Consider the following 21,104-nt stretch of genomic DNA (forward strand, 5'->3'; position numbering starts at 1 on the left):
GTGTTGAAGGCTGCTGGCCTCAGCTCCGAAGGGAGCATTCACTGGCCGGGATCTGGAGATGTCCTCTGTGAAAGTGCATTAAGGCAACCGTAAGGATTAAAAGCAACTCCTGACATGCCTATAAAAACGGCAGTGGCTGAACGTAATCCGGCTTTATGATTGCTTTACAAGCCAATCCAGGCTGCCGTTTCCATGAAGCTTCCTGGGTTTGCTTGTCTCTGCATTCCCCAACTAGCACTTACATTTCCAAAATGCTCTTAGATGAACTGCCGTACCAAGGCCAAAGATGACAACCTAAGGGCACCTCATACATTATTTCAAATTGAACCTGAGCTAAATTGTGCCCCAAAGCGTCAAGGCTGCCCAGGCCGGGCAGGGGTTGGCCCTCCTGTGCCTCCCAGGTGGTCAGGGCTCTGCCCCCTCAACACCCCCGCCCGCAGCCTGTGCGTCACCCACCGGGGGCCGGGGGCGTGGCGTGGCGACGGGGGCTCCGCCCTGGGGCGGGGCGCGGCGACGGGGCGCGGCGGGCTCCCTCGGGGTCCCAGCTGGCCGGCACTCGGCGGCCGCGGCGCGATGGAGGCGCCGGCCGAGCTACTGGCCGCGCTGCCTGCGCTGGCCACCGCGCTAGCCCTTCTGCTCGCCTGGCTGCTGGTGCGGCGTGGGGCGGCCGCGAGCCCGGAGCCTGCCCGCGCGCCCCCGGAACCTGCGCCCCCGGCCGAGGCCACTGGGGCCCCGGCTCCGTCCCGCCCCTGCGCCCCCGAGCCGGCGGCCGCGCCCGCGGGGCCGGAGGAACCTGGAGAGCCCGCGGGGCTGGGGGAGCCCGGGGAGCCTGCGGGACCGGGGGAGCCCGAAGGGCCAGGGGATCCCGCGGCGGCGCCAGCGGAGGCGGAGGAGCAGGCGGCGGAGGCGAGGCAGGTACGCATCGGGGCCCCCGCGGCCCCCTCCCCACCCCCGGGGCTGCGGCCGCCGCTGCCGTTCCCCGCCGAGCCAGGGAGCGGGGCCGCGGCCTCCAGCCCAGGCTGCCCCCGGGAAGCGCAGAACCCGCGGCCCGCAGGAAATGCAGGTCTCGCCATGCTAAGCCGCAGCCCCGCAAACTCGCCGCATTCCCCCAGAAAGTGTGGCGAGGGGCGAGCCCGAAGGAGTTTGTTTGGAGGTGTTTTGCTCTCCCCTCCCCTCGGCCTCTCCCAGCCCAGGGCGTGCTCCGCAGCTGCTGGCTCCCAGGCCTCGCGACCAGGGCTTGGAATTTTGCTCCACACCCACCTCTGACCCCTCCCGCCCACCGGTTCCCAAATCCACGTGCCTGTGGCTTATTTCAAGGCCTGCCATGAGAGTTATCTTGATGCTTATAAAGTAGTACTTTCGGGGGGCGAGGGAGGAAAGCTGGCTTTTCTTTTTCAGCCAATTTGAAGTCCAGATTTCAGAGTCAGTGCTGCGGTGTTTTGTGAAGCCCGTAGGCTGGGACTGAAAGAAAAGGCACCCCATCCCAGCAGGTCCTTTTTATTGTCGTTTTCAAGCTACACATCTCCTAACACCCTCCTACACCGACTCCCCCGGGTTGTAGGTAAGCTGGGCCTGGATGGAGTGAAGATGCAGGATAAAGCCCTCCTGGAGCACCAGTGAGCACCCCAAAGCGGCCCTCCCTGCCTCTGCCCCAGGCCTCCCGCCGTGCTGTCCATCAGCTCGGCCTTGGCCACCTTGTCTTGCCTGTGGATATCTGAGAGGAGTCGGATTTCCCTCATCCAGTCATCCCAGCCCCTATACTGTGTGCCCATGTTCCCAGGAGTTCCCCACGCTTGGCTGGTCCAGGCCACCGCCAGGGTCTCTAGTCGGATTGTAATCCCTTGTTCTTAGCCCTGAGCTCGTTTTCTTAAGGGAGGAGAGCCGGGATGCGCGTTGTCAGCGTGTCTGCGTGTCTACGTGCCCACTCTGTCCTGTGCTGGACACAATGGTTTATCCTGGAGAGAAGCCCTTCGGGGGAGGAGGAGGCAGCCAGGCTGTGCTCAGAGGCATTTCTCTTTGCTGAGTAAGTGCGCCAGACCCCCTCTGAGCAGGCGCTTTGCTTGACAAGTGGGTGACTAATTGTGTCATTAGAGAGGATTCTAACCAGCCACATTTAATGAGGTGGAGGGGGGGCAGGCCCTGCCGTTCTTGCTTGGGGTGGGCTTCCAGACCTCACGGGGTGATGGTGGAGGGGGTGCGGTTTGGACATGTGCTGATCTGTTGTGTTTGCTCCCATATTTGGGATTCCTGCCTCCATCGAGGTCTCGCGGGAGCAGGAGAGGCCTTTAGACAGTTCTGGAGCCGCCATGCACCCTCAGTCAGCCCTGGCCTTACAGGGCTGGCCCTTTATCACCCACACCAGGCTCTGAACTGAAGTGCAAAATGTCGTTTAGCGGCGCCCTGTCTTATCTCAATCCTGTGGGGCACAGCGCTTAAAGAACTTTCTACAAGGCTTTCGGCTCTCAGCACGTGATACCTACAGGAATAGGTTCAGTGGTGTTTAAATAGGGCCCCTCGCATAATTTGCCTCTGTCTGGGTGAATGCAGGTCCTCTGAAGCTGAATGGGTGCTCTGAAGGACAAGGTAGTATGGGGGTTCGCGTGCCAGGCAGCCCCCATGACATAGGTGCCAGTGAGGATGACTTGAGGCTTGTGTCTGTCCTCCCGGTAAGGCACCCTCCTGAGAGAACCCACCCCACAGGAGAATTCAATTGAAGTCAGTGCCCTTCCCCTTTGGGCTCAAGTCCCCAGGCCTTCCTGAGCTGGCCAAAGCTCCTCCAAAACTCCTGCCTGCAAACATTAAGCCAGGTGCTGTGGGGACACAGATATTGTGTCATCCCACCCACTCCCAGTGGTAGCATTAACCTAAGAAGCTGCTTAGAAATTGTCTTGGTGAGCTTCGAGTCAGTGACAAGAAAAAAAGAAAGGACAGGAAAAGAAATTGTCCTGAAGTGGGCTCCAACGTTTCCAAGAGCTTCCAGTGCTTTCTTCTGGTGATCACACTGCTGGGGCTTGGAGGACAGATAGGGAAAAACGCCCCCTGGGGAAGATAACTCAAATCGGGGTTGGGAAGTGGGGCGATGCCCTCCGCCAGCCTCCTTCTCCCTCCCTCCCTCCCTCCCTAAGCGAACCCCACCAACAGTGAGGGAGGAGGGTAACTCCACCTGCTGTTAGCTCGGAAGTCACTGCCCTGGGGAGCAGCGTGTAACTCACCTCTCCCCTCCCTCTTCATTTTCCATTAACTGCTTCCATTCTAATCCAGTCCTCTCCCTTCCCAAGGAGGCCTGGGCGGGTGGGGCAGCTGCTGCCTCCTACTACAAAGCTGATTATTGAGAAGGATCTGGCCCCGGGAAGCAGCCTTCAGCTGCTGTTGGGGATCGCTCAGGAGCGTCCCCTAGGTGCACGGTGCGGTGCCCCCTTTGGCCAAGGACAATGTAGTGTGGAGGGGCCACTATAGGCTGAGACCCTGAAAATGGACCAAAGAAATGGGGATGAGATCAGTGCAGCTCTTGCCTCCCCAGGGCAGCACAGGCCAGGGCAGGGAGGCCGAGGAGAAGCAGAATGATACTGCTAGAACCTCTTTTCTCTCCTAAGAATTAGCGCAGGGTGGGCTGTGAGGAAGCATTACAGGCAAGTCCTGTTCACACAAAGAATCATGAGCCAACGAAGTCAAGAACAAGAGCCAGGCCTCTTTTCAGGCCAGGACTCAGGGCTTTCTTGGTGCTCCTGTGTAGGTTGGGGTTTTAGGATTGCCAGGCCTCTTACCTAATGGACGTGTGGATTGGAGCAAGGCTGGATGGTCGGATTCCCAAACAGTGGTAATTGGCAAAGCGTCAAGGGTCATTTGAATAGCACTAGAGTTAAATCTCTTGTCTGTGCCAGGACTCAAGTATCTTGGTACTTGGGGCCTAGCTGCTCAAAGACAGACTAGAGCCCGGGCACGATGGCTCACGCCTGTAATCCCAGCACTTTGGGAGGCCGAGGCAGGAGGATCACCTGCGGTCAGGAGTTCGAGACCAGCCTGGCCAACATGGCGAAACCCCGTCTGTACTAAAAATACAGAAATTAGCCGGGCGTGGTGGCGCGTGCCTGGAAGAAGCTGAGGCAGGAGAATCACTTGAACCCAGGAGGCTGAGGTTGCAGTTGAGCCAAGATCGTACCACTGCACTCCAGCCTGGATGACAGAGCGAGACTCTGTCTCCAAAAAATAAAAAATAAAAAAATAAAAATAAAAGAGTACTTTGGGAGGCCGAGGTGGGTGGATCACAAGGTCAGGAGATCGAGACCATCCTGGCTAACATGGTGAAACGCTATCTCTACTAAAAAATACAAAAACTTAGCCGGGCGTGGTGGCGGGCGCCTGTAGTCCCAGCTACTCGGGAGGCTGAGGCAGGAGAATGGCGTGAACCCGGGAGGCGGAGCTTGCAGTGAGCCGAGATCCCGCCACTGCACTCCAGCCTGGGCGACAGAGCGAGACTCCCTCTCAAAAAAAAAAAAAAAAAAAAAAAGACAGAGTAGGGACTTCTTGCAAGGCAGTGGGCCGGTGTCATGAAGCACACTGAGAGACTCTTCTAGATTTAATTGGGATTTAGGAGATTAAAGCAATATGACAAATAAATACAATCTTGATCCTTGATTGGATTCTCGATCAGAGAAGGGAGCTATAAAGAATATACTGGAGATAATTGAGACATTTTTTAAATGAATGGCTGTGTTAGGTAAGCTTATTGAATCAACGCTGAATTTTTTGTGTATGATACCGGCAGATGGCTGTGTAAACAATGTCCTTATCCTTAGGAAGATGCAGGCTGAAACATTTTGGGATGACATGGCATGATTCAAATAGTTAGTGCACACTCACACAGTGTGGGTGTGGATAGAGAGAATGCGAAGATGGCAAAATGTTCATTGGTGAATCTAGGTGAAGGGTGTATGGTAGTCATTGTATTATTATTTCAACTTTTCTGTAGGTTTGGAATTTTTCAAAAGAGAATGTTAGAACAAAGAAGCCAACATTCTCCTTTGGGAAATTTCTTGGGAAACGGGTTGGTTTTTCAGACACTCTGGCAGTGGTGGTCTGAGTGGGTAGCACAGCCTCCATCTGTCTGTCTTCACCATGTGACTTGGCCCTGGTTCCCCTGAAGTCACCCTGCTGTCAGGTCCACCTGTGTCTTCTGCCCTCACCAACCTGTTCACCATAGATGTGGGCTCTGGAAGCTGCAGAGACCCTAGCCTTCCCAGAATGACCCAGGAGCAGGTGAACTTCCCCATCATCTGTCCTGCCTTTGTGATGGCAGTGTGGGCCTTTGTGATGGCAGAGTGGGCCTTTGTGACAGCAGTGTGGGCCTTTGTGATGGCAGTGTGGGCCTTTGTGATGGCAGTGTGGGCCTTTGTGATGGCAGAGTGGGCCTTTGTGACGGCAGTGTGGGCCTTTGTGACGGCAGTGTGGTCCTTTGTGATGGCAATGGGGTCCTTTGTGACGGCAGTGTGGTCCTTTGTGATGGCAGAGGGGGCCTTTGTGACGGCAATGGGGTCCTTTGTGACGGCAGAGTGGGCCTTTGTGACGGCAGTGTGGTCCTTTGTGACGGCAGTGTGGTCCTTTGTGATGGCAGAGTGTTCCTTTGTGACGGCAATGGGGTCCTTTGTGACGGCAGTGTGGGCCTTTGTGACGGCAGTGTGGTCCTTTGTGATGGCAATGGGGTCCTTTGTGACGGCAGTGTGGGCCTTTGTGATGGCAGTGTGGTCCTTTGTGACGGCAATGGGGTCCTTTGTGACGGCAGTGTGGTCCTTTGTGACGGCAGTGTGGTCCTTTGTGACGGCAATGGGGTCCTTTGTGACGGCAGTGTGGTCCTTTGTGATGGCAGAGGGGGCCTTTGTGACGGCAGAGTGGTCCTTTGTGACGGCAGAGTGGGCCTTTGTGACGGCAGTGTGGGCCTTTGTGACGGCAGAGTGGGCCTTTGTGACGGCAGTGTGGTCCTTTGTGACGGCAGAGTGGGCCTTTGTGACGGCAGTGTGGGCCTTTGTGACGGCAGTGTGGTCCTTTGTGACGGCAATGGGGTCCTTTGTGACGGCAGTGTGGTCCTTTGTGACGGCAGAGTGGGCCTTTGTGACGGCAGTGTGGGCCTTTGTGACGGCAGAGTGGGCCTTTGTGACGGCAGTGTGGGCCTTTGTGACGGCAGAGTGGGCCTTTGTGACGGCAGTGTGGGCCTTTGTGACGGCAGAGTGGGCCTTTGTGACGGCAGTGTGGTCCTTTGTGACGGCAGAGTGGGCCTTTGTGACGGCAGTGTGGGCCTTTGTGATGGCACTGTGGTCCTTTGTGATGGCAGTGTGGTCCTTTGTGATGGCAGAGTGGGCCTTTGTGATGGCAGAGTGGGCCTACTTTCTGTTCTCTTAGCAAAATCTCAGAAGCCAAGTAGTGGAGGGCCAAGTAGATATTTGCCAGTTGTTTATATCACTTTAGGTCCTTGTCTTTAAGCAGCTTAGGCTGATATATCAAAATACCACAGACTGGGTTGCTCAAACAACAGGCATTATTTCCTACACTCTTGGAGGCTGGGAAGTCCAAGATGGAGGTGTTGGCAGGTTCTGGTTTTGGTGAGGGCTCTCTTTTTGGCTTGCAGACAGCCACCTTCTTGCTGTACTTTCACATGCCAGAGAGAGAGGGATGTCTCTTCCTCTTCTTATCAGGGCCCTCATAGCATCCTAGGGGCTCCACCATCGTGACCTCATCTAAATCTCACCTCCCAAAGACCCCCACCTCCAAATACCATCACACGGGGGGTTAAGGCTTCAACAGATGGATTTGCAGGGGACACAGATATTTAGTCCAGAACAGGCCTAGTGACTTACTGGGGAAAAAACTAGAAATAATCCAAATGTTCATTAATTAGCACATTGGATTCATTAGCAAATTAGTATGAAATAAGTAAAAAGGTAGAACATAAAATATTGTATTCACAGTAACTATAACGATACAGAGCAACTGAATAGAAGATGCCTTGGAGGGCTGTAGGTAGAGTCCCATGCTCAGTAGTTCCAGTGGGTGTTTTTTTGTAAAGTTGTTTGAGCGCATAACTTAATTTTTTTCCATATATGAAAGAAGTCCAGGGGCTTTCCTAATAGCTAAACTTTGTGCTTTCAGAGAGAAAGAGTCTTGGTTACAGACTAATGTCAGCTAGAATTTTCTGCTTAGCAAGAAGGAGTACGTTTTTAAAGAATATGTCTTGAGAAAAAAGCCACCTAGCTTTGGAGAGCTAGAAATGAAATGGTGAGCATGCAGACAGTTTCCTTTCTGTAACCCTGCTCTTTCCCAGTCAGCTTAAACCACAGTGTGGGAGGAGGGAGACCAGCTTGGACCTCTGGTAAACAGTCTTCCGGAGAAATGCCAGATCCCTGATGGTTAGGAGTATTTCTGGAACAACCTGCATTTGGCCACACTGGGCTTGCCACTGTTAAGGACAGATGTATGGAACAGGATGAGGAGGTCAGGGTCAGAAGCCCCTTCTCTAAGGGGACCTCATGCAGAGCTTTTTCCAGCATTCTTTTTTTTTTTTCTTTTTGAGACAGAGTTTTGCTCTTGTCGCCCAGGAGTGCAGTGGCGCAGTCTCAGCTCACTGCAACCTCCACCTCCCGGGTTCAAGCAGTATTCCTGCCTCAGCCTCCCGAATAGCTGGGAATTATAGGCATGCACCACTATGCTTGGCTAATTTTTGTATTTTTAGTAGAGACGGGGTTTCGCCATGTTGGCCAGGCTGGTCTTGAACTCCTGGTCTCAAATGATCAGCCTGCCTCGGCCTCCCAAAGTGATGGGATTACAGGCATGAGCCACCGTGCCCGGCCCTGTTTTCAGCATTCTTATTGCTTGCTGCTTAGTCAAAAGGCTGGAAAGGGCCAAGCGCAGTGGCTCATGCCTGTAACCCCAGCACTTTGGCAGGCCAAGGCAGACGGATCACTTGAGTTATGGAGGTAGAGGCTACAGTGAGCTTTGATCGCACCACTGCACTCCAGTCTGGGCAGCAAGACTCTGTCTCAAAAAAAAAAAAAAAAAAAAGCTGGCCGGGCACGGTGGCTCACGACTATAATCCTAGCACTTTGGGAGGCCGAGGCGGGCGGATCACGAGGTCAGGAGATCGAGACCATCCTGGCTAACACGGTGAAACCCCATCTCTACTAAAAATACAAAAAATTAGCCGGGCGTGGTGGCGGGCGCCTGTAGTCCCAGCTACTCGAGAGGCTGAGGCAGGAGGATGGTGTGAACCCGGGAGGTGGAGCTTGCAGTGAGCTGAGATGGCACCACTGCACTCCAGCCTGGGCGACAGAGTGACTCCGCCTCAAAAAAAAAAAAAATCTGAAAAAGAGGCTGGAGGGTGCTGCAGCAGTCATTCTAGTCATTCTATTCCCTGCTGCGGGGCGGTAGAAGCGATGCTATTTTCTTTTTCCTTCTCCCCTCTCCCTCTGTCACCCAGGCTGGAGTGCAGTGGCACAATCTTAGCTCACTGCAACCTCCGCCTCCCGGGTTCAAGTGATTCTCCTGCTTGCCTCAGCCTCCTGAGTAGCTGAGATTACAGGTGGCCACCACCACGCCTGGCTATGATGCTGTTTTCTGGACACAGGGTTACATTGGCTAAAAAAATGGCTACATGAGATTTAATGGCCCAGAGAAAACCCATTGCAGGACTCATGGAAGTTGTTTATCTTCAGATGTTGCCTCTGAATTGCCATAGAACTTACAGAAGTCATTGTCCACTTTTCAGGTAGCAGCTCCAGTTTTTTGTTTGTTTTTTTCAATGTATTCTTTTTTTTTTTTGAGCTAGGACCTCGGCTGGTCCAATGGTGTTGGGTTATCAGAACTTGTTAACATTAGTGTCACTAAACTTGATATACAACCTCCTACTGCTAAAGTTAACTGGCTTTAAAAAGAAAAGAGTCTCACTCTGTCGCCCAGGCTGAAGTGCAGTGGCACAATCTCAGCTCACTGCAACCTCTGCCTGCTAGGCTGAAGCCATCCTCCTACCTCAGCCGCCCAAGTAGCTGGGACCACAGGCACGCACCACTACGCCTGGATGAGTTTTGTATTTTTTGTAGAGATGGGGTTTCGCCATGTTGCAGGTTGGTCTCAAACTGCTGAGCTCAAGCAGTCTGCCGGCTGCTGCCTCCCAAAGTGCTGGGATCATAGGTGCGAGCCACTGTGCCCAACCCTTCAGCTCCAGTTTTGTGGCCTATGTATGTGTGTATTTAATGTTTTCAAGTGAGAACTCCTTGTGCACATTTATAACCCGCTGACCAACCTGACCTCTGGGTGAGACAACCCTGGCAGATTCTCAGCAAGGGCCTTCTTGTGTGATGACCTTAGTATTCATCATATTTCTCCTGGCTGGATTCTTACTTGCTGAGGACTCAGAGTCTGAGATAAATCTCGCTGTTTTGAGACAAGGTCTGGTTCTGTCACCCAAGCTGCAGTGCAGTGGTGCAATCTCAGCTCACTGCAACCTCCACCTCCTGGGCTCAAGCCATCCTCCTACCTCAAGAGAAGAAAATGCCCCCAGCCCAGTGGTGCTCTGCTGGAGATCCGCAGGGAACCCTACTCCATAGTCAAGTCAGCCATTAGCCTTTCATGAAGTTCTTCCTATGGTGAGGCTTCCTCAAGATATATATATATATACACACACACACACACACACATATATGTATGTATTTTAAGAGGGAGTCTCGCTCTGTCACCCTGGCTGGAGTGCAGTGGCGCAATCTTGGTTCACTGCAGCCTACCCCTCCCGGGTTCCAGCAATTCTGTTGCCTCAGGCTCTCAAGTAGCTGGGATTACAGGCACATATCACCAGGCCCAGCTAATTTTTGTATTTTTAGTAGAGATGAGGTTTCGCATGTTACAGGCCAGGCTGGTCTCAAACTCCTGCCCTCAAGCAATGCACTCGCCTTGGCCTCCCAAAGTACTGGGATTACAGGGTTAAGCCACTGCGCCCGGCCCTCAAGAGATTTTAAAAACTGACCACTTGCCGCCTTCTTTCTTCTTCTTCTTCCTCTTCTTCCTCCTCCTCCTCCTCTTCTTCTTCTTCTTCTTCTTCTTCCTCTTCTTCTTTCTTCTTCTTCTCCTTCTCCTCCTCCTCCTTCTCCTTCTCCTTTTCTTCTTCTTCTTCTTCCTCTTCCTCCTCTTCTTCTTTCTTCTTCTTTCTTCCCCTTCTCCCTTCTCCTTCTCCTTCTTCTCCTTCTCCTTCTTCTCCTTCTCCTTCTCCTTCTCCCTCCTCCTCCTCTCCTCCTCCTTCTTCTCCTTCTCCTTCTTTCTTCTTCCTCTTCTTCTTCTTCTTCTTCTTCTTCTTTTATTTATTTATTTATTTAGAGAACCAGGCTGGGGTGCATTGGCACAATCATAGCTCACTGCAGCCTTGACCTCTTGGGCTCAAGGGATCCTCCTGCCTCGGCCTCCTGAGTAGCTGGGACTGCAGGTGCACACCACCACACCCAGCTAATTTTTAAACTTTTTGTAGATATGGTATCTTGCTATGTTGCCCAGGCCTGGTCTCGAACTCCTGGCCTCTATCCAGCCTCCTGCCTCTGCCTCCTGAGGCTCTGTGATTACAGATGTGAACTACTGTGCCCAGCCCTTATCTTCTGTTACTATATTTAAAGCTGGTCATGGTCAAAATTGTTCAACCTGGTTTTCCCCCATAAAATTAAGTCATTTTCTCCAACCCTCTTCCATCGGATTTTATTCGTCTCTTAGTTTTCTTCTCTGTCTTATATTTTCTCTGTCTCAAAATGTAGCACCTAGAATTCGACCTGATATTCCCTGATAGGGGTTGCGGAGAGTACAGATTGCTGCCCAAGAGTGTTTCGTTGTTATTGTTGTTTTCCTTTTTTGTTTTTTAAATGAAGCTTTTGGTGTCCTCTAAATCCTCTTTGTAGGAACTTGCCAAAAACTGCTAATCTGATAGGATTGAATCTGGCATGCTCCAGTCATCTGAGCAAGAGTTTGTTTAGGGCTTGTGAATGTGCCCTTGATTGGGATGTGAGGTTGGAATGCAGGACGATGCTTTTGGTTTGGACATTGGAACGCGACAGTCGGCCCTGGGCGGGGGTTGGGGCCCGGAAGGGGTCAGCTCCTCGCAGGAAGGGTGATCCGGTCTCTCCCCAGACACCCCCACCTGCAACATACTCCCTCCTTGTCAGCGGCTTGCCCAGCACACTCCTGCTCTTTGCCCTGCTGGAAGAGCTCATGCCCATAGTATCAGCTGCAGGACTCCTAGACCAGGCCCGCCTGCTGCCTTCCAGAACACACCTGCCGCCCCCATTCCCCTGACCAACAGCTGATGGTACCCACATCTATACGCCCAGCTCTCGCCTCCCCTGAGCTCCCTGGCCCCTGGCTTGTCTACGTGCACCTCAGCCCAACACGCTGACGAGTGCCTCATTTCTGCCGCCCCTCCACCAGGCATTCCTCATCTCATCCCGGATCCACCCCCCCACGCTCAGCTGCTCAGACCAAAAGCCCAGGTCATCCCCGCCTCCTTCACGCCCTAAAGACCTGCTGTCTGCAATTCTGGTCACCTCTCCAGAGTGTGTCCCAAGAGCAGCCCTCCCTCCTCTCATCTTTCTGGCTCCTGCTTCGGTGGCTGTTCAGTGACTTCCTCACTGGTCTCCCTGTTTCCCGTCCTCCCCACCCCTGCCAGGCTCTTCCAGCAACCAGCATGACCTTCCTAGCACAGAGAGCACACCCCACGGCCCCTGCTCACAGCCCTCCGCGTGCAATTCCAAACTTCCCACAGCCCCAGGCCCGGGAGACCCTGCCTACTCGGCATCTGCTCCCAGCCCCCCGCAGCCACAGACTCCTTTCTGGTGCTTAGACCTGCCAGCCCTGTGCCCACATCAGGACCCTGCCCAGCACACCCCTCCCTGCCTGAGCCTCCACACAGCCGGTCCTCACCTCTGTCCTCTCCGTGTCCTTGCCCCTGTGAGCAGATGTAAAGTCCCCCCTGCCACCCGCCCACTCTCTCTCTCCAGTGCATCGTCACGTTTGGCTTTCTTCATATCACTTCATCCGGTCTGAGGTCATCTTTTATTTCAGTGTGCCTTGTCTGCTGCAGTGGAACGCCTGTTCCGGAGAGCAGGGCCCTTGCCCGCTACCTCCCAGCTCCCGCAACAGGCCCGCACGCAGTAGGCACCTGTTGAATAAATACGCCACAATGCCACAAAAAGAAAGAACAGAAATCACTGTGGGCTCCTGCCTAGAGGCAGGTCCTGTCTCTTTGTCTCCCACCTGGGGCAGCAGGAAGGCATCTTGTTTCTCTCCCTGCCCAGGCCTCTAGCCCAGCGCCCTGCACAGCCGCCTGCAGTTCTGGCACTCGCGCTGTTATGTTATGCCCCAGAGAGGAAGACTGCTCTGTAAGGTAATGAGTTTCCTGTCCCAGAAGCGTTCAAACAGAGACAGGATACCAGCAGTTCGTCCAAGGTTCCATCAGCAAGTGTTTTTCCTTAGGTGGAAGCCACGCTAGATCAGTGGTTTTCTAACATTTTCTAAAACACTGGATCCTGGCCACGTCCGGTGGCTCACGCCTGTAATCCCAGCACTTTGGGAGGCTGAGGCAAGCAGATCACCTGACGTCAGGAGTTCGAGACCAGCCTGGCCAACATGGCAAAACCCAGTCCATACTAAAAATACAAAAAGCCAGGTGTGGTGGCGCTTGCCTGTAATCCCTACTTGGGACTAATCAGCTACTTGGGAGGCTGAGGCAGGAGAATCGCTTGAACCCAGGAGGTGGAGGTTGCAGTGAGCCAAGATTGTGCCACTGCACTCCAGCCTGGGCGACAGAGTAAGACTCAGTCGCAAAAGTAAATTAAAAAAAAAATGATGATAATAAAACACTGGATCCCTTCTTGCCTCTTCAGTGTCTTATGGAAGCCCAAGACATAAAGCAAAAACAGAGCTGCTGTGGGCGGCAGTCTAGGCCCCTTTTACTCTGTCCCCTCCTCCTTGCAGCAGTCTCTGCAAACCTAGGGTAGAATTAAAGGGCCTGCAAATCAGGTCCTGTGACCTTGGGGGACCCCTGCCCAGACAGAGGAAGGAGAGGGGTGCAGAGGTGAATGTGGAAGGACAGATCACATTCCTGAGGCCATGGTGCAAAGAGCACCCCAAGTCCCAGCCCACCACCCCTACCCAGTGGCACCCCCGGTTCTTAGCCATCGAGGAGAGAGACCTCACCCAGTCTGATGGCAGGAGAATCTGGAAGTAGAACTTGGAGAAACAGAGATTATTGAAATTGAACAAGGTCAGGCAATGTAGGCAGGTGGCATGGGTTTTGAGCAGGAAAAGCATTATGAAGTTGGCATTTGAAGATGTTCTTAAAGCTGGATGAGGGCTGGGTGTGGTGGCTCCTGCCTGTAATCCCAGCACTTTGGGAAGTTGAGGCAGGAGAATGGCTTGACCCCAGGAGTTTGAGACCACCCTGAGCAACATAGTGAGACCCAGTCTCTGCAAAAAATAAGAAAACTAGCTGGGTATTGTGGCACACGCCTGTGATCCCAGCTACTTAGGAGGCTGAGGGGGGAGGATTGCTTAAGCCCAGGGAGGTTGAGACTGCAGTGAGCCATGACTGTACCACTGCATTCCAGCCTGGGCTACAGAATGAGTCTGTCTCCCCAAAAAAGATGAATTGGAGGAGAGCAGATGTAGGTGCCACCTGAAGGCATTGAATGGTTGTAGCAGGAGAACAGAGAATAAAGGGGTGAAGCCAGAAGCCTGTTGGAGTGAAGGGGAGACTCTAGAATTCAGAATAGAAAGGAAGTCAGGGCCGGGCGCAGTGACTCACGCCTGTAATCCCAGCACTTTGGGAGGCCGAGGCAGGCGGATCACTTGAGGTCAGGAGTTCAAGACCAGCCTGGCCAACATGGCGAAACCCTGTCACTACTAAAAATACAAAAATTAGCCAGGGATGCTGGCGTGCACCTGTCATTCCAGCTACTCGGGAGGCTGAGGCAGAAGAATCTCTTGAACCCAGGAGGCAGAGGTTGCAGTGAGCAGAGATTGCACCATTGCATCCCAGCCTGGGCAACAGAGCAAGACTCTATCCCAAAAAAAAAAAAAAAAAAAAAGGAAGGAAGGAAGTCGTCAGGTTGGAATCAACATTCCCAGGCCATGTTAAGGTGTCAGAGATGCTGTGACTGCCAAGAAAAACTGGACAAGTGACAGGGGGACAGTTTGAGACTTGGGTTACTAGGTTCTGGATAGAACTTCCTGGGACATGCCTCATCCAGTTGCAAATACGGATTTAGAGAGTGGAGCCTGCGTGTCCCCAGCCTGGAGCTATAGTTTGGAGGGGGAGATGGCTGAGTTGTTTTGCTGGGTATGGAGGAACAGAGGTGACCCTTGCCCCAGCCTGCCCTCCCTGCCCACCACCAAGCCCCCAGAGCTGGCACCAGCTGGGCTTTGCTGCTCGCCCCGCAGCTGATGCTTCGCCCACCCGCATTGCAAAAGATGAGTAGCTGATTGGCTAATGGAGTCCTTCTGGAAGGAGTGAGAGCGTTGTCAGGCACCGTGGAGGCAGCCCTAGGCCTGGCCCATTCTGGGTTTGGGGGGCCTGGGCAGGCCCCTTGTTGCCTTCCTGTTATTTCCATCCTTGCCTGCTGCAGGCAGGGGAGGGACAGGTGTCCCCTTGGGAGTTAGGAATGGCCTGCCTTCTGGAGCTGCTGTCCTCTAAAGTCATTCCGGATTAGCCAGTGGGATTGGTGCAGTCACAGCAGGCGGCAGCTCTGATGGCCACAGGGCCACAACAGACCTTTGCACTGCCCCACAGCAAAACCATCGCCTTGGGCAGCAGACAAACAGGCAGAAATCTATCACTCTCTCTTCCTCTGTCCCTCTGTTAGTGTTCTCTCTCTCTCTCTCCCCTCCCCCCTCTTATCTGTCCCTCTCTTCTCTCCCCTCCCACCTCCCCCCTCTCCCTCTCCCGACTTCAGCACTTTGCATCACGCTTGAATTAGCTTGAATCAGCCAGGGCAGCCATAAATGGCAGCATATGCAGCCTGCAGGGCGTGAGCTTGGTTCACTGTCTCTCCCGGCTACTGCAGCCTGGCCAGGCCCCTCACCTTGGCCTCCGGGGCACCCTGGTCCTAGGCTCCCAGCACTGGGGAGGCTGTCAGGAGGCACGTCCCCTTTGCCTTCCCCCTCCCTCCTCCACCTCCTCCATTGGAGGGAAAAGCTGAATTAGAAAATTATCCCAGAACATGACATTAAAACGTGATCTCTCTTCAGTCATAAAATGCTGAGACTCTGATCGGTGAAGTGATGGAGCTTGGGCTCAGCCCAGCCTGCCCTGGGGACCAGCCAGGGTGACGCCAGCTGCCTGTCTCAATTCTCTATTTCCGTGAAATGGATTGACTTTCATCAGAAACATGATGTATTCATTTGCCAGGGCTGCTATAAGGAAATGCCACAGACTGGGCACCTTCAGCAACAGACATTTCTTTTCCCAGAGGTCTGCAGACTGGAGGGCCAAGTTCAAGGTGTCCGCAGGTTCGGGTCCTCCTAAGCCCTGTCTCCCTGGCTTGCAGTTGCCCGCCTTCTCCGCCTCCTCACATGGTCTTTCCTCTGTGCACTCACAACCCTCATGTCTCTGTGTGTGTCCGAGTTTCCTCTTATAAGGACGGCAGTCTTTGGGTTAGGGCCCACCCTAATGGCCTCATTTTAACTTAATCACCTCTTTAAAGGCCCTGTTTCCAAATAGAGTCAGGATGAGAGGTAGTTGGGGCTAAGGCTTCAGCATATGAATTGGGGCATGGAACACGGTTCAGCCCAAGAGCCGAGTAGCCTGAACACTCCTGGGACCAAGGGCATGGACAGGAACCCCGCAGTGATGATGGCCTTGGGTGAGGTTTGAGTCAGCGCTCTAGCAGCTGCTCTGTTCCGTTTCCTTTAAGACCCCAGGAAGAATCAGCTGCGTACTCTGTTGGGTTCGTGCTGCCTCCAGGAAATGATCCTGGTCACGCCCAGCGTGGCACAGCTGCCTGATGGTAGGGAGGACTCAGACCATGAGACCCTGGAGAGATTGCCTTTGGCTGGCCGCACCTTCACGGATTCATTCAACGCTGAGCTGACGGCCAGATGCCTTTAGCATCGCAGTTTGGGCCTTTACCATCTCTCCCCTGAGCTCTGTACCCTCTTCTCATAGTTCCTCCTGCCTCTTCTCTTGCCCCTATTGCGATCCTCCCACCTCAGCCTCCCAAGTGCAGCTCTCACTCTGTGTGTCCCTGTTTATTTTTTTTCGTTTAAAAAATTTGTATTGATACCTGTTTATTTTTTATTTTTATGTATTTTTTTAGAGGCAGGATCTCCCACTGTCACTCAGTTGGAGTGCAGTAACACCACCATAGGTCACTGCAGCCTCAAACTCCTGGACTCAAGCGATCCTCCCACCTCAACCTCCCAAGTACCTGGGGCTACCAGCACATGCCACCACCCCTGGCTAATTTGTTAATTTTTTGTAGAGATGGGGGTCTCACTTCATTGCCCAGGTTGGTCTCGAACTCCTAGCCTCAAGCGACCCTCCCACCTCGGCCTCCCAAAGTACTGGCATTACAGGTGTGAGCCACCGCGCCCAGCCTTGTTTGTCCCTGTTTGAAAGCTTCAGGTGGCTTCTCACTTCCCGAGGAATGAAACCAAATGCTTTAGTGTCCGGTATACGGTCTCTGTGGTTGCAGACCCTGCATTTCTGCACGCTGTTTCTTTCTTTTTTTCTTTTTGAGACAGAGTCACGCTCTGTCACACAGGCTGGAGTGCAGTGGTGCGATCTCGCCTTACTGCAACCTCCGCCTCCCAGATTCAAGAGATTCTCCTGCCTCAGCCTGCCAAGTAGCTGGGATTACAGGCACCCGCCACCACACTCAGCTAATTTTTGTATTTTTTTTAGTAGAGAGGGGGGTCTCACCATGTTGGCCAAGCTGGTCTCGAACTCCTGGCCTCAAATGATCCACCTGGCTTAGCCTCCCAAAGTGCTGGGATTACAGGCATGAGCCACCACACCCAGCCTCTGTGCACTATTTCTGACCATGTCACACCCATCCTGCAATCATACCCAAGTCTGTGGAGCCACTGGAAGAGCCGAGGTGTTCCGTGCCTCCATGCCTTTACATGGGCTGTACACTCTGCCCAGATGCCCGTCTCTCTGCATCTGCCTGGCAAGCCCATCTCGGACGCAACGTGGCTTTCTCATCCACTCTAAGGCCTTCCCTGCTCCCTGCAGACACAGCTGAGCTGAGCTCCCTTTTCCTCCAGGCCCTCACCGTGCACATTCCTGAAAACATAGCTGCAAATTTGAATGTGCCAAAGCGGAAGGAAAGATGATGGGCGTGCTATGAGGGCAGCACGAAGGTAAAATCCTTAGTGCCAGCTCTGTGTTGGGCACAGCCTTAGACGATGGAGCTCTGGTATCTCACACAAGGTTGTGCTTTATCCCTTCCCATCCCGTTGCGCACACACACACACACCTGAAGCTAAAGAGCCACCCCTTGTAGAGAAGGGTTTGTGTCTTTGTCTCAATTGCACTGTGTCTGAAACCGGCACTTCTTGCTACTGGAGTCAGCACTTTCACTTTTCTGTTGTGTCCACACTTTTATAAAATCAGGGCAAAATGCAATCAACGCTGGTGGGTTTTTTTGTTTTGTTTTGTTTTTGAGACAGAGTTTTGCTCTTGTTGCCCAGGCTGGAGCGTGATCTTGGCTCACTGCAACCCCCACCTCCCAGGTTCAAGCGATTCTCCTGACTCAGCCTCCCAAGTAGCTGGTATTACAGGCGTCTGCCACCACGCCCAGCTAATTTTTTGTATTTTTTAGTAGACCCAGGGTTTCACTATGTTGGCCAGGCTGGTCTCGAACTCCTGACCTCAGGTGAAACACCCACTTCAGCCTCCCAAAGTGCTGGGATTACAGGCATGAGCCACCGCACCCGGCCCCCATTATTTTTTAAAAAAGTAAAAACACCACAGCCAGGAGCTGGGAGGCTGAGGCAGGCAGATCCCTTGGGCCCAGGAGTTCAAGCCCAGCCTGGGCAACATGGCAAAACCTCATCTATGCCAAAAATACACAAATTAGCCAAGCCTCGTGGCCTATGTCTGTAGTCCCAGGTACTAGGGAAGCTGTGGTAGGAGGATTAATGGAGCCTAGAAGGTCAAGGATGCAGTGAGCCGAGATCGCATCACTCTACCGCAGCCTGGATGACAGTAAAGACCCTGTCTCAATAATAACAATAATAATAATTGGAATTCATTCAATTATTATTAGCATATTCTTTAAAAGCCTAACAAGTTACCCAGATAAAAGTGAGGATGTTATTTCCAGTAGAAGCCCAGGTGTGAGGCCCTGGGATGCCTCCATGGGGTGCAGTTTGATAACCACTCCAAAAAAACGTTCCATGGCTATCCAACCCTTGACTTCGGCGGAGCTGAGATTTGATGCAGGCAAATTTGAGATGTTCTTGGCCTGCAAAGTCTGCATGTGGTGAGTGGTGGACAGGAGAGGTGTCAGTGGATGGAGGACACAGTGGTCCAGAGACTGTGGGAGTTGGAATGGAGCGGCTCTCAGGCAGGGAAAGGCAGGGTGGAATGGCCTCAGGACAAGCACACAGTAGGGGAGGGGGCTCTCCAACGAGCCTCTCCCCCCGGGCCCACTCTAGGCAGCTCACTGCTCTGGTCCCAGAGGGTCCTTGTCCCCCAGGCAGAAATTGGGCTCCTGTGCCTATGCCCCCGCCCATCCAGATAAGTAGATGGAAGGGGGAGGGTTTGACTGCCCCAACTGGGGCCACGGGATTCAAGGGACAACTTCCGAAAGAACAGGGGATTTCTGCACAGACAAAAAACAAAATAAATGGCCAATTCAGCAGTGTTTTCAAACTTTTTTTTGTTAGGTGTCACAATAAGAAAGAAATTTTAAATTACATCCTGTATATAAAGTCACACAAGTACACCAGAAGTTTTTTGTTGTGTTGTTGTTTTGTTTTCCTTTGTTTGTTTGCGACAGGCTTTCATTCTTTCACCTAGGCTGGAGGGCAGTGGTGTGATCTGGGCTCACTGCAGCCTTGACCTCCTGGGCTCAAGTGATCCTCCCACCTCAGCCTCAGCTGGGACTACAGGCACATCCCACCATGCCCAGCTAATTTTTGTAATTTTTTTGTAGAATTGAGGTTTGACATGTTGCCCAGGGCAGTCTCAAACTCCTGGGCTCAAGCAATCCACTTGCCTCAGCCTCCCAAAGTGCTGGGATTACAGGCGTGAGCCACCTCGCCTGGCCCCAGTTTTATAAACCAGTATCTAACTCTACCACACACAAAACACTGTTTGTCTTTAATTTCTTTTTGTTTTTGTTTTTGTTTTTGTTGAGACAGAGTCTTGGTCTGTTGCCCAGGCTGGAGTGCAGTGGCATGATCTCAGCTCACTGCAACTTCCGCCTCCCAGGTTCCAATGATTCTCCTGCCTCAGCCTCCCAAGTAGCTGAAGCAGTCGTGCACCACCACGCCCAACTAATTTTTGTATTTTTAGTAGAGACGGGATTTCCCCATGTTGGCCAGGCTGGTCTTGAACTCCTGACCTCGTGATCCACCTGCCCCGGCCTCCTGAAGTGCTGGGATTACAGGCATGAGCCATCTCGCCCAGCCTTGCCTTTTATTTCATTCTGGGATACAGGGGTGTCCCCAGAGTCTTAGTGCAGTTTTAATAACTTCAGATGTTTAAATGTACAAACCTACAAAACATCAGTTGAATATTTACTTATTTAAATTTCTTTTCCACTTAGTTTCCTGACAGTCAAGTGCTAGATTTTTCATTTTAATTCTCTGCATGTGCCGTGTCTGGATGGACAGGCAGGCAAAGGAGCCCTTTCCTGGGCTGAATTGACCTCCCTTGAGGTCAGTGGCCTGATTGACCTCCCTTAAGGTCACATGTGCACAAAATCCAGTTCTTTGGAACACGGTGAAGCTGGAATCACAGTGCAGTCTTTTCCCGTTGCTGACCAACAGTCGATAAAAGGCTTTTTGAAGTTTGAAAACAACTAGAGCCATGTATAGCACTAGGGGGGGTATTGTAAGAATCTAAGTAAGAGACATCAAGGTATTTTAAATGTAAATAACCTTTCAAATGTCATTTTTTGGTACATTTGTAGTATCTATACTTCCGAAGTTATTAAAGCTTCAAACTTCACCAAGACTTTGGTCACCCATTTTTTTTTTTTTTTTTAACAATACTAGTAAGGCCTTCTCATTTGCTTTCCTGACCCATCAATGGGTCACGACCACAGCTTTTTAAAAATCAGACTTCCAGGCCAGGCGCAGTGGCCTACACCTGTAATCCCAGCAGTTTGGGAGGCCGAGACGGGCGGATCACCTGAGGTTGGGAGTTCGAGACCAGCCTGACCAACATGGAGAAACCCCATCTCTACTAAAAATACAAAATTAGCCAGGTATGGGGGCACATGCCTGTAGTCCCAGCTACTCAGGAGGCTGAGGCAGGAGAGTCGCTTGAACTCGGGAGGTGGAGGCTGCAGTGAGCCAAGATCGCACCATTGCACTCCAACCTGGGCAACAAGAGCAAAATTCTGTCTCAAAAAAAAAAAAGAAAAGAAACAAAAATCAGACTTCCAAAGTCAAGTACAATTTTGTGTGTGTGTGTGTGTGACGGGGTCTCACTCTTGCCCAGGCTGGAGTGCAGTGGCACCCCCATGGCTTACTGCAGCCTCAACCTCTTGGACTCAAGCGACCCTCCTGCCTCGGCCTCCCAAAGTACTGTGATTACAGGTGTGAGCCACTGTGCCTGGCCCAAAATCTAAATGTGTGCCAGCCTCTCTCTGCTCAGGAGGGCTTGGACACGTCAGCTGATACGGGTCCTTTGGGGATATGGATCTGCCCCGGCTCATGGACTCCTCGCCCTGGATTGCAATTATTTGTTTGTCTTTCCTACTGGACCACGAGCTCCATAAGGCAGGGACTGTGCTTATTGTTGCTGTTGTTTTCATTTAATCTTTGTGTCCTTTGCACATAAGAGGAGAACTGGCCTCCTGTCTGTTCGTGATACTGGGCTTAGTTCCGGGGCCCTGCCCTGAATAGGTCAGTGGCTG

At 52.6% G+C, this 21,104-nt stretch overlaps 1 protein-coding gene across 4 annotated transcripts in view; it reads left to right on the forward strand.

Annotated features, from left to right (window-relative positions):
* The first annotated feature begins 493 nt into the window (after positions 1-493).
* The window catches only part of MXRA7 (matrix remodeling associated 7), a 40,070-nt gene continuing 19,459 nt past the window's right edge, over positions 494-21,104 (forward strand). For 2 of the 4 annotated variants that reach the window (XR_008650816.2, XM_055242204.2), the window contains exon 1: positions 494-915. Coding sequence is in view for 3 of the 4 variants with exons in the window: in XM_055242204.2 (XP_055098179.1) it covers positions 574-915 (342 nt within the window). In the remaining variant the exon portion in view is untranslated. The remainder of the gene's footprint in view (positions 916-21,104) is intronic. The other 2 variants (XM_055242205.1, XM_055242206.2) reach the window with 2 other exon arrangements.

The sequence above is a fragment of the Symphalangus syndactylus genome, chromosome 14 (assembly GCF_028878055.3).
Source record: "Symphalangus syndactylus isolate Jambi chromosome 14, NHGRI_mSymSyn1-v2.1_pri, whole genome shotgun sequence".
NCBI lineage: Eukaryota > Metazoa > Chordata > Mammalia > Primates > Hylobatidae > Symphalangus > Symphalangus syndactylus.